General features: G+C 34.2%; 4 protein-coding genes and 5 pseudogenes across 9 annotated transcripts, besides 4 other annotated features; 8 read left to right on the forward strand and 1 right to left on the reverse strand.

The window, feature by feature from the left end:
- Window positions 1-13,239: part of a mobile genetic element that runs on past both edges of the window.
- Window positions 45-2,339, forward strand: TVAGG3_0110500 (annotated as a pseudogene). Its single transcript has one exon. A coding segment is annotated over exon 1 (2,295 nt).
- On the forward strand, window positions 2,466-3,077 carry TVAGG3_0110510 (organellar and viral DNA polymerase type B; the record flags this gene model as incomplete). Its single annotated transcript, XM_051223138.1, has 1 exon — window positions 2,466-3,077. The coding sequence occupies one exon, from the start codon at window positions 2,466-2,468 to the stop codon at window positions 3,075-3,077; it is 612 nt and encodes a 203-aa protein (XP_051108124.1).
- TVAGG3_0110520 lies at window positions 3,167-3,994 on the forward strand (annotated as a pseudogene). Its single transcript has one exon. A coding segment is annotated over exon 1 (828 nt).
- Window positions 4,746-4,773: a terminal%2Cinverted (terminal inverted repeat of Mariner transposon ID:TVAGG3_0110530).
- Window positions 4,746-6,046: a mobile genetic element.
- TVAGG3_0110540 lies at window positions 4,842-5,966 on the forward strand (annotated as a pseudogene). The gene has a single exon. A coding segment is annotated over exon 1 (1,125 nt).
- Window positions 6,019-6,046: a terminal%2Cinverted (terminal inverted repeat of Mariner transposon ID:TVAGG3_0110530).
- Window positions 6,955-8,552, forward strand: TVAGG3_0110550 (annotated as a pseudogene). Its single transcript has one exon. A coding segment is annotated over exon 1 (1,598 nt).
- On the forward strand, window positions 8,801-9,907 carry TVAGG3_0110560 (organellar and viral DNA polymerase type B; the record flags this gene model as incomplete). Its single annotated transcript, XM_051223139.1, has 1 exon — window positions 8,801-9,907. One exon carries the CDS (start codon window positions 8,801-8,803, stop codon window positions 9,905-9,907), a length of 1,107 nt encoding a protein of 368 aa, XP_051108125.1.
- Window positions 9,989-10,845, reverse strand: TVAGG3_0110570 (annotated as a pseudogene). Its single transcript has one exon. A coding segment is annotated over exon 1 (857 nt).
- On the forward strand, window positions 11,175-11,609 carry TVAGG3_0110580 (uncharacterized protein; the record flags this gene model as incomplete). Its single annotated transcript, XM_051223140.1, has 1 exon — window positions 11,175-11,609. One exon carries the CDS (start codon window positions 11,175-11,177, stop codon window positions 11,607-11,609), a length of 435 nt encoding a protein of 144 aa, XP_051108126.1.
- On the forward strand, window positions 11,637-13,211 carry TVAGG3_0110590 (uncharacterized protein; the record flags this gene model as incomplete). Its single annotated transcript, XM_051223141.1, has 1 exon — window positions 11,637-13,211. The coding sequence occupies one exon, from the start codon at window positions 11,637-11,639 to the stop codon at window positions 13,209-13,211; it is 1,575 nt and encodes a 524-aa protein (XP_051108127.1).

Here is a 13,239-nt window from a genome sequence, read left to right on the forward strand (position 1 = left end):
ATGAACGCGCTTGAGCCTTGAATAAAATCTTTAACTTTACATAAATGAGCTTGAAAGAAGTATTCGAACAACATCCATGGAGGTCATTTAAGAAGTTCAATGAAGCTGCAAAGAGTTGGGGATTTACTAACAGAGCTGAAGTGAAAAGGTTCTTTGACAAAAATGTTGTACATCAAACAAAAATAAACCCTTACGACTACTTTTTACCAATTTACTCCAACACTCCTGACGCATACCAATTTGACACTCTCATTCAAAGCAGAAAAGGAGGACATAACCCATTCCTCATCTTCATTAATGTTAACACTCGCAAAGCATATGCATATCCAATGAGGAATAAAGGAACTCGTGAAGTGTTAAGAGTTTTACAAAAGTTTGTAGCAGAACATAGCCCAAGTACTTTAACATCAGACCAAGACAGTGCATACCTCAGCAATGAAATCACAGATTTTCTCATTAAGCATAACATAACTCACTACACTACTGAAGACCATAACCATAACATACTCGGCATCATAAACCGCTTCATAAGAACGCTCAGAGATTTAAACCAAGAGCGAGACTTTACCGAAGAAACAATGAAACATTTTCTCGAAGTATATAATTCCTCAACACATTCTACAACAGGACATACACCAAATTCAATGACACAACAACAAGAAGAAAAGTATATACAAAAGAAAGAAACGAAGCCAAACACAAAATATCAGAAATTCAACACAATTTACCCTCATTCCTGGTACAAAAGTTCGTGTAGTTCTTGACGACAAACCGTTGACAAAGAAACGTTTAAGGTTAAGTAGAAACTATTATATCGTAGACTCTACGCAAGGTAATGGATATTATAAAAGCTGCTGACGACTCTATTGCGTTTTACCCTCGTCACAAATTAGTTGAAAGTAGTAATGGCAAACTTGCTGAAACCATTGACGAAGCAAAGCGAAGAGTGGTTATTGAAATACTTGGCTACAACATAAACGATGACACTTATAAAGTAAGATATGAAGGAGGCGTTGAAGATGTTATACCATCTAAGAACTTGAGAGAGTCAAAGTCAACACATCTGGGACCATTAGAGCGGGAGTACTGGAAAAGACAAAAATAAGCCAGAAAGAATAAGAAAATTCTTCTAAACTTTTTCATTAGATGTAAATCAGACATGAATGAGAACAGTCATGATATCATTAATGGTACCATTTATTTTTGTCATAAATTTACACCAAAAATATATTTTAGGTGAAGAGGTGAGATCTCACCCGTTTTTTCACCTAATTTTTCACAAGCGTTTTACATGAATTTTCATGAATTTCCTTAAGATAGAAAAAATAAAGTTAGTTTTATTTTTATTTATTTTTTTATTTTGTATAAAAGATATGATTTCAACAATCGGCACAACAACAATTCAAGCCACGAACGGCGGGACTCTGTCCACAACTACAGCACCAAACTCGTTAGTCATGAATCCTACGTCAATGTTAGTAGAAATGAAAAGCTTCATTCCTTCTTCATTTACTTTCGAAACAGAAATCCAGAAGATAAAGCAAGAACTTTTAACAAGTAATTTAGACTGTAGTGCGAAAGATGAAACAAATGAACAGTATCTTTATGAAATGGAGGACCTCATCGACCATTTGCCTAAACTACCTGAAATTCAGCAGCAAAAACTAACTATTCCTGAATTCGACGAAATTGAAGTCAAAGCAACTGACTCAGTAGAAATTAAGAAATTCATACGTAAAGTAAATTATGAATTCCTTGGTTTTCATTGCAACCATAAAGTTATGGACAAAGATTGCGACATGGTTTATAAAAATATTTCTGACCTTTACAAATCCGAAGAATTTAAGACATACAATAACTTTGTTTCATTAGTTGCAAAATGTGTATGGCAGATAAGAGATAAAGATAGAAGAGGTAAAGTATGGACTGAACAAATAAGACCCGCTATGTTTGAGATGAAGAGAGCAATTGACGCTTTAGTTATTTTAGCTGGTAATGTTTCAATGTATAACGCAAAAACGATGCCGCAATGTTCAAAATGTAAAGCAGCAATAAGAAAATATAACTACTCAGTCAAAGAGATAGAAAGAATGCGAAACGACTATGTAGACTTAAAGAAAGAAGCAGAAAAGCCAGCAGAAGATAAAATGGATATGTTGACATTTCTTAATAAAAACTATCCAACAGCAGAAGATTTCCTTCTGTCTGACGTCAAGAAGAAGTATAAAGAAACTTTCGGCATTGTTAAAACTTTTGATGTACTAAAAGAAGAAATAGAAGCTACGAAATTGTTTAGGATTTCAAATATACATCGTACAATTCATGTAAAACGCTTGTGAAAAATTAGGTGAAAAAACAGGTGAAAAAACGGGTGAGATCTCACCTCTTCACCTCAACATTATTTTTATTGAATTCAGCACAAAAATAAATGAATTTCATTAGTTATTTTGTATGTAAAGACAGTAATGTCAAACATTGAGTTTGAAACAGTTAGAAAGATAGACAATGACACCAAAGTGGTTAGAATAGGTGATTTAAACGTAAGATACTCAAAGAAATACAATAAATATTCTTTGTCAGACATTATATCTCCATCTGGAAAGAAAACAAACGACTGGGTTAGAAATGCTTCAACTCAGAAAATTTTGACAAGAAATCCTGAGCTTATGATATCAGTAGCATTTCATGGAACAAGAGCATATCTTATAGACAAAAGTCTTATACCAATAGTTTTGTTATGGTTAGACCCAGTTGTTGGATATAACTTCATAACATATGGTTCATTCGATACGGAACGTTGCAGTGAAGGCTTACTTTACATCGTTCAGAAACCGAAGGACTTCAACACAAAAAGATATAAGATAGGAAGGACATATAATATAACTCAAAGATATGACAGTACAGTCAATAGAGTCAAGGTTGTGTTTGTTAATGATATGAGAGCTGCTGAAACAGAACTGCTTGAAGTTTTTGAGAAAATGTATGGTGCTCCCACGAAAGGTAAAGAAACGTTTGAAGTAGATGAGATAGATAAAGCTATAAAATTATTTGACGAAGTTGCTGAAAAATACATGTAAAGCGTTTATTTTTGGTCTTTTGTGAAAGTCAGAAAATAAAGTTAGTTTTATTTTTATTTATTTTTTTTATTTTGTATGTAAAGACAGTAATGACAACATTAGAGAACACAACAACAGTTATAGTCCATGAAGCTATAAATGAAGAATACGAGTACATACAATATAACAAACAGTTACGTCTCATTCGTTCAGTCAAAGATGACATGTACCAAATGCAAAGTATAATGAATGCTCTTCGTTCTACAAAGCAAGCATATCATTGGTTTTGAAAACCAACAACAAAAGAACTTTTAGAAGAATTTCCTCATATGATTGCTTCCCTCGGAAAACCGAGAGAAGAGATTCCGTACGAAAATCGCAAGAATTTGGCTCCTGGTTTGAAAGGATATTATGTTCATAGACTTTTAGTAAACGCTGTAGCAATGTGGGCTTCACCTCGTTATGCTTGTTATATTTTCATGATGTTAGATGAACTATATAAAGCAGAACGTGGAGAGATGGAAAAGAAACTTCAAGCAAAAGATGAAGTCATTGAAGCAAAAGACAAAAGCATTCAGAAAAGAATACCACGTTCAGTACCAAAAGGAAAGGAAAAGAGTTATAAGTATATGATATATACTAAAGAGTTGGAGAAAGAAGAAGATAAAGATATGGTTATGTTGCATTTAGTCAGAAGAAACAACAAGAGCTTTTATGACTTAGCTAAAATATATAAATCTGACAGAAACTGGTTCTATCGTGAAAACTTACCGATTTCAATGACACCGAATGAGCAAATAAAGGAAATTGTCAAAAATACTCTTCCTCAAACACACTATGACATCAAAGGTTGCACAATACTTACATTCAAAGAAGACTTAACATTACTGAAGGAAAAAATAACAGAATATTTCGATAACTTCAAAGAGGAAGAATAAAAAAATCTAAGCTAATTTTATTTTTTTATAAAATTTTATCTCATATGAAAGAACATGAATTTAGAATATTCGGAACTCATGACAGAAGAAGAGAACGAACAACATGTAAAAGATTATGCAAAATTTCTGAAGACATACAAAGCATTTAAACAATATCTAAATGCTTCTAAAGATTATGCAAAATTTCTGAAGGTATATAAAGCTTATGAAAAAGCGTATGAAAAGTTTATACATTGGGGAATTGTTGTAAAATATCGATATGAAGACTAACCAAAAATATATTTTTGCTTAAATAGCTTCAGGGTCTATTTCTTCAACCATTTCACTTCCTTCGTCAATGTCAATAGAAGCTTCTTCAACCTTTGGTAAGAATTTCTGTATAACATCTTTGTTCGTTATTGTCTTCAGAGATGAAGGATAATATTTCACAGATGTTTCACCCTTCTTATATTCTTTCTGTTCAGAAAGATTTAAAGCAATACTGAAGAAGTCAATATTAGAGTTCTTTATAACAATATAATGAGTATCTTTGACATTCACGAAGAAACTCTTTTGTTTCAAAACTACTGCTAACTCTTGTGAAGTATAACGTTTGCGGTCAATGACGATAGCTAATGGTCTGACATACTGACCAAACTTAGATTCTTTCACAAACTTCTTGTTAAAGATAACATTAACATTTGAAGCATTATTGAACTCATTCTTGATGGCAGTAGCGAGATATCGTTGTTCCAGAGCCGATGTTGAAATATAGGGTGTCCAAAGGTGCGTTTAGCACAGCGCTCTATATGAGACTATTAAAGGAGATATATGCTGATTATAAATATATAATAAAAAATATGAATATATGTATATGATGAGTATGTTGTATTTTGGCGCCATGCCGGGATATAAAATGAATTTTGAGACAAGAGGCGGTTTCGCGGAAAATTTTGGCGGGATTTTTTTCATTTTTTTAATGAATCATAAAGAAAACATCCTCGCTCTTGCAAAAAAATGCAAAGACTGTAAAAAAATCTACGAGACATTGGTAAAATGCTTCGGTATGGATGCTCCTAGCTATTCCACTGTAACGTATCATGTTAGGATGTATCACTTCATGAACAAAAAGGCGCCCATCATAAAAATTGACAAAAATCGCCGGATCAAAGAAAAATCAAAGCAATTCTTCAAGCGCTAGATGAAGACCCAAGAGCATCACTCAGAAGGATAGAGGAGATGACAAAGATACACGTACAACAGTCAGTTATTATCTGCACAATTATTTGAACTACAAACTAGCGTATACACGTTGGGTTCCGCACAACCTTAATTCAGTTCAAAAAAAATCTAGAGTCCAATCTTCGAAAGAGCTCCTCTCTATATTGCGTGCGTATCAATCCAAGAAGTTTCGCTTTTTAGTAACAGGGGACGAGTCCTTGGTTTCAATATGCAACAGAAGCCAAAATCATGTGGATCCCGAAGGATGAAAAATCCGCAAACATTCCGAAGAAAAAATTGACACACCAATGATGATGTTGTCGGTTTTTTGGGGCGTGAATGGCATCATCGCAATTGATATTCTTTAAAAACCTAATACGATGAATGCTCAGTATCTAATTGACAATGTTCTTACTCAAATTATCAATTCTGATGAGTTTGAGAATCCAAACAACAAAAACAAAAGTTTGCAATTCATTTTGATAATTCAAGAGTTCACAAAAGTCATAAGGTAATGAATTACTTGGTGGAAAACAATGTCAAAGTTGTTCCAAACCCAATTTATTCACCTGATATTGCACTCTCTGACTTTTATTTATTCGGCACGCTAAAAAAGAGAGCTGAAGGACGCGAATTCGCGAGTCCAGATGATCTTGAAAATTTTGTAAGAGAGCAATTTGAGCAATTTTCTCATGATGATTTAAAGCGTGTCTTTCAAGCCTGGATCGATCGCTGCGAACGCGTGATTGAATCCAATGGTGATTATATTTAAATAAACTTTATATATATGTAACTTGTTTATTTCTATTCGCAGTATTCAGGTTTGTGCTAAACACACCTTTGGACACCCTATATTAAATTATTTTGAAAAATAACTTAAAAAAATCTAATCTAATTTTTTCAAAAAATATTTTTTTTATTTCCTACTAAAGATGTATCGGAAGTTGTCTAAGTTAGAACACTCGGAAATAAAACAACTTCTTACAGAAGCTAATATAGATGTTGCAAAACATTACGCGACAAACAAAAAAGCACTCGCTGACATCCTCAATGACTATAATGGTACAATAAGTTACGATAGAATTCATGAGTTCATAAAGCCGCAACGCGGCGAGGACGAAGTCCATGCAAGAGCATTTCCTTTAAATGACGTTGCTATTGACTTATATCATAGACGTTCAGTACCTCATGAAGTAAGAAGAGAAATGTTTGACATAACAAATGCGAACGTTGGTGAAACAAGAAGAAGAGACGACACACTGAAACAACAGAGAAGAGAGATGTTTAAGAGCGCTATAGAACAAGTTCGCAAAGCTAACGATGTCATTCGTTCCATTGACGACAAACCAAAAGAAGGTGAGAGATGGTTAAAGAAAGATGAAGAGAATAGGAAGAGAAAAGTGAAGTCAGGCAATAGACTCATTGACTTTAACATCGAAGCTTTAGATGAACCAAACAGAGACTACTTACACAAACATTTCGGTAAGGTTTTCATGAGACTCTTAGAGAAAATTAAAATAAACTCACAACAGAGATGGATGGTATGTTATAAACTTGGTGGAAAGTATGAATGTTCTACGTTAAACCTCAATAATATTGGAACATTACTACATCAGCTCTTGAAGGAGAACTTTATATCAGAGATAGAAGCAAATGCTGCAGGTATTGTTGAAATGCACTATGACTTCTTCTTGACAAACATAAAGAATCTTACCGAAATAAAGATGTATGATTTAACAGAATATGAAGGCTTAACGATGTCAGATGTAAAGAAAGGCAAACCAAAAAAGAGACCATATAGAGATGAAAGCACACTGACAAATGACCAGAAAGCCATTTTGGAAGCTCTTAAGCAAACAGGAAACCCAGCACTTATAGAAAGCTTTTGGAAAGATAATGGTGAAAAGAAGTTTTATAAGAAGAGAAGCGGTCAGTTCTGGAAGTATCTTTGCACATTACCTATAAATCTTGAGCGCTACCAAATCTTCAATGAATTGAACAAAAGAACTGCAGCACTTATGACAGAAGACAATTGTTTCGTTTATGCTTGCATTCAGGCTGGAGTAGATGGAGAGACTATTGACCACATGAGAGAAGTCATTCGTGTTAGAGACTTTCCTCAAAGTAAAGTACAAGAAATTTCTGACGCAACAGGTATAGCATTTAATGTTACCATTGGTTATTTCAATGACTCAAGACATAATGAAATAAAGAGATACATACCAAAAGAATGTGAAACTGTTAGAACTATTGACTTACTTCTTGTTGAAGACCACTACATGCTAAATGAAAGATTACCAATGACAACATATTTCATTCGCAACTATATAGAAATTCTCAAAGCTTGTGGTGGAATGAACATTGAGAAACAGATGAAGATTTATACAAAGAGAGAAGATAAATATGTAGTTCGTTATGATAGAACAACACCGTTATGGGATGTTATGAAAACATTGTGGGAGTGCAAATATTTCGAACCTATTTCTTATGGAGAACTTTTCACATATACGACTGACTTATATAAACAGAACCTTGCACCATTTAAAGATTTGACATATGCTCCAAAGTATTGTGTACAACTGAAGAAGAAAGCCGAGTCAAAAGAAGTAAATAAAAATAAGTGCAAGTTCATTCCTGAGCACGTTTTCTTTGCTGACTTTGAGTGCAGTACCGATGGCTTTCATAAAGCTTTTAACATTTGTTACGACAGTGAAGATGGTTCAGTGAGTGAAAGCATTTGGGGTCAGAACTGTGCAACAGAATTTTTGGAACGACTTCCTGACAAGAGTTTAATATATTTCCATAACCTCAGTTATGATATAAACTTCATCTTAAGACACATGACAGAAGTGAAAGGAACTCCCATCATTAAAGGTTCACGAACAATGCAAATAACTGGCTTATATAAAGGAAGGGCAATTATTATAAAAGACCCTTACACTGTTATAAATAAGAAGCTTAAACTATTTCCTGCTATGTTTAACTTACAAACAGGACCGAAAGAAGTATTTCCTTACAACTACTACAGCAGTACTTTGTTAGCAAATGACAACAGAACTGGTGTCATTTCTGAAGCATGTAAGTTTATCCGGGATGCAGATACATTCATGAAAAACATAGATTCCATCAAAGGTTGCAGAATAGATGAGAACCACTTCGACTTAGAAAAGTATAGCACATTTTATTGCAAACAAGATGTAAGAATTTTAAGAGAAGGTTTTTTAAGTTCCGCAATGACATATTGAAAGAATTTTGATTTAAACGTTTATGACTACGTTAGTATTTGTTCTATTGCTAACAAATTGTTTGAGAACAGAGTGTACTTCCCGAATGGAAATTTATATGACCTCTCAAATAAACCAAGAGAATTTATTTCACGCTGTATTTCAAGGTGGAAGATGTATGCTGTCAGATAACATGAAACAAAAGAGTAAAGAGAAACTCATTGCTGATTTCGACGCTGTTTCATTATATCCATCAGCTATAGCAAGACTTTATACTTTAGAAGGTATACCGAAAGTATTGAAGAAAGAAATGTTAAGCACAGAGTATCTCATGAGACATTTATTCGATGACGACCAAAAGGAACCCATTGGTGAAAAGTTTATGTCTGGCTTCTTTGTTCTCATTAAGATAACAGAGATTGGAATACATAGACACTTTCCTTTAATAGTTTGTGACCCTGAACTAAATCCAGAACTTAACGTTCCCAGAAGTTCAAACACTTGCTGTTTAATGTATGTTGACCATATAACATTACAAGACCTCATAAAATATCAAGGTGTCAAATATGAAGTGTTGCAAGGATACTATTACGATGGAAACAGAGATATTAGAATAAGAGATGAAGTAAAGAAGTTGTTTGAGTTAAGGTTAAAGTATAAGAAAGAAGGAAATCCTTTGCAAGAAAATATAAAGCTCATTCTGAACAGTATTTATGGCAAAACTATTCTATCTCCTATTGAGTCAAAAATAACCATAGTAAATGACAAAGATGCTATAAGATATGTCATCAGAAACTACAACCATATAGTGAAGTTCGAAGGTTTGGATGGTTCAGATAAAACTATTTTCAAGCTAACGAAAAGCATTTGCAGACACTTTAACTTCTGTCCACTTGGTGTTAACATTCTGTCTATGTCGAAGAGAATAATGTGTGAAGTATTCTGTACTGCTGAGGACTTAGGAATGGACATCTTTTATAGCGATACGGACAGTATGCATCTCTACAATGAAGATATCCCTCGTTTAGCTGAAGAGTTTGAGAAACGTTATGGAAGAGTTCTCATTGGTAAAAACCTTGGTCAATTTCATAGCGACTTTGCAGAAATCACAAAAGATAAACAAAGTTTAGCATACAAGTCAATATTTTGTGGAAAGAAGACTTACATAGACTTACTCACGAATGATTTAAATGAAGTTGCATTCCACTGCAGAATGAAAGGCGTGAAGCAAGATGTTATTGCTTTAACCGCTAATGAAATGTTTCCTGACTCTGTTCAGTGTTTCTATGATGAAGATAAAGGTTTAATGGTTCCGCAAGGAAAATTTGACAAAGACTCTGAGTTCAGTGTTATGAAGTTATATAAAGCACTTTATGACGGTCAAGAGATTGGATTTGACTTATGTAAGTCTTCTAGTCCTTGCTTTGAAGAGAAGTTTAACTTCTCAATAACGACTAAAACAAGCTTTATTCGTAAGTTGAAGTTCTGAGGTCATTTATTTTTGTCAGCAATGAGGTCATTCATGATAAAAATAAGCCGCTAGCGGCAAGGGCGAAGCCCATGTGGTCATTTACAATACTGCGATGGTAGAGTTTAAGAGTTGTGCTTCAATGTAGAGACAGTCCTTATGGTCTGGAGGTAAGAACACTGGGCAGTTATGGTCATGAGTGGAGAACATGTCTATCCAAAACTCACGATTGAAGCCAGTTAATTTATAGTATTTAGGATTTGGCAGTGGTGTAGTTCTTGTATGACCAATGAACTCATTTTCAACTCCCTTACTTAAGTTTGAATATAATATAGCTTGCTTTCTATCCCAAATGCCTGGAAATCTAATTTCGGAAAATCATTTTTCCTCGGAAGCATTGCATCATAATTGAAAACATTCTTGAAATCATCACTTGGTTCAGAGATTTGAAATCTTATACGTAATGGATTTTCTTTCTTTTTAGCGACTTCATTGAATGGTGAGAATACAATGAATTGACAGTCATGTGTTCCATCTTCATTTGGTACAAACTCGTAATGAAAAGCTATTAATCTTTCTACAATTCCTTCTTCTTTCAATTCTGCAAGAAAATCACGTAAAGGCTGTAAAGTTTGTACTTCAATGTTAAACTTCTTTTGAAAATTTTCGTAAAATGTAATTATACAGTCTTCTAACGTCGTACTGTCATTGAAGTATTTGTATATGTGAATGTTTTGGGCGCTTAAAGACTGTTCGTCATTTTCTATCTCGACTTGAAGTATAAAGTCAACCTTTCTGAAAGCACGTGTTATATACATAGATGTTATGCCAATGTACTTCTCTTCATTTATGTTCACAATCCAGTCTGTTGGAAACTTAAACGTTACTCTGTTCCCCTTTATTTTGACGTCAGGGTTTTCACTACTGAACGCAACAGATAAAGGTATTTGTCTATACATTTAATTCGGATAAAAATAAACCATTTACTCTTTCTTTGCTTCAGCTTCTTTAGCTTTTGCTTCAGCTTCTTCTCTAGCTTTCTTCGCCAGCAAACGTGGGTTCTTTTGTCTTCCAGCAGCTAATGCAGCAAGTTGTTTTTCACTAAGTTTTCTCTTTGGTCTCTCTGGCTTTTGTTCTTGTTTTTGTTCCTTCAGTTCGGATAAAATTTGCTCACGAATTTCTTTCTTCAATGCTTCAACATCTATGACCCCTGGGTCTTGTCCGTAGGGCTTGTCTGAGTCATTTGACTGCAGATAAAAAACAAAATTAAAACTTTAACCGATGTAAAATGAGCTTGTCAAAATCAGAGCGAGAGTCTATTATATTAAATGACGCAAGAGGAATACAACATCCTTTCTATTACGTAAGTCAGAGTAAAGATGGTAAAATATACGTAAGAAAAAGAAAGGTTCCATTAGCGAATGCAGAAAGCAACAACATTAAGGTGTATGGTAAGGGTGAAGTCCACGAAGCCCATATAAAACCTTCTGTTCAAACTGAGCCACCAATAGAACCAGAAGAAAAGAAGCCAGATGTACTTTCAATAACGAACCAAAAGCTTATTGCAAAGTTCGTGAATTTCATTGAAAAACAAACCGAGTCAAAGAATCCTGACCCGCCAGTGAAAGAAGTTGAGACAAAAGAGAATGTACAGTTCATTGAAAATGTCAAGAAACAACTTCCACCACGAATGCCAAGAAGAAGAGTGAGAATAATGAAGTAAATAGATATTTTTATCTGAAGTAAATACATGCAGAACGAACAGCTAAACGAATTTACTCCAGCAGAGCATATTCATCAGATTCGCTCATATTTCGATATCATAGACAATGCAGTTCAAATTGGTGACACTAATAGAAAATATTCTGACGCAAAGATTCCATCACAACCTGGAACTGCTAAAGATAACACATGGGTAACATTCAATCTCTCACCTCCTGGTGAAAATATGTTGGACCTTTACAATACATTCATTACGTATAAAATGGAAGGTCAATTTATTGTAGATAAAGAAATTGGTTCAGGTTCCAATAAAACAAACCCACCAGGATTTTGGATTGGTTTCGATGACGCTTTCTATGCAGTTGCTGGATATCAAATCCTTGCAAATGGTCGTATCGTATATTCTCAAGACAACGCAAGAGAAGAAGCATATATAACTTCAAACTCACAAACTACCGAACAAATAAAGAAAGTAGATGTTTTCTCAAAGACTCGACATGAAGATGTATGGAGTCATTCGGGAACATGCAGAACAGGACAAATTGTTAGTGGTCCAATTACAGCAGGAAAATCATTTGATTTTAAGCTTCGTTTAAGAATTCCTGTTAGAAGATTCCTTCCATTAGAAGCTATTCGATTTATTCCAGCTTTTGCAGGAAACATTCAGCTTAAAGTAAAGTTCAGTAGCGACGCCTTACAATGCACATCTATATCTGTAAATGATATCATTGCTTTCAATCCAACTCTTAAAGTTGAATTTGCTTCAGATTCAAATCCACCGACAAATAAATTTGTTCCATGGAATGAACCATTCACTATGATAACGAAGGCAGTAGAAGCTAGTGGAACAGTTACTATTACAACTGTAACCCAGCAACTATTTCGAACAAAGATAGATTTTAATGAATGTTTCATTCATCCAAAGTCATTCTCTTTAGACCCTAACATTTATACAGAACTTGTAGAACATTATACAAACGAGGCTTTATGTTTTCCTGTTAAAGTTATGGATTGGATTCCTATGGACGGTTCATTCTCAAAGAATACAGATAGTTCAAGTGCAACATTTACAGCAGCTTATACGCCTATTAATGTTAAAAGTATTTGGGCACTATTTAGAAAGAAAGACAACTATTATGTTAATTTTGAGAACCCTAAGTTTAAATATCTTCAGCTTTCCATGGGAGCTTATGGAAATATGCCTGCAGAACCTGAAAAATCATATGGACCTGTATTTTATGAAATGGTTTCGAACGCTTGCAATACAAACAATGATATGATAGGATTTAATGAAGATGTTATGAGGTCATTGGTGGATGATGGTAGTGTGGAACATAAATGGGATAGCTATGACAACACACATTTCTTATGTGGTTTTCCAACAGAAGTGGACTTTTGCTTCCAGCAAGGTCAAACATCTACTGCTCCAATAACATACAAATTGTCTGTTAAAGGACCTATTGAACTAGCAACTGAAAATGTACCAAAGCCACTTATTGGATTTATGAGGGATTGTTGCTTTGCCATTCAGGTGCGTGCTAATGGAATCCCAATAATAAGATTAGATGACTATAACTTAGCTACGGACGACAGTGAGGAATAAAGGATGAACGTTTATTTTTAAAGCTTAT

This window comes from Trichomonas vaginalis, chromosome IV, assembly GCF_026262505.1.
Source record: "Trichomonas vaginalis G3 chromosome IV, whole genome shotgun sequence".
NCBI classification, from domain to species: Eukaryota; Parabasalia; order Trichomonadida; family Trichomonadidae; genus Trichomonas; species Trichomonas vaginalis.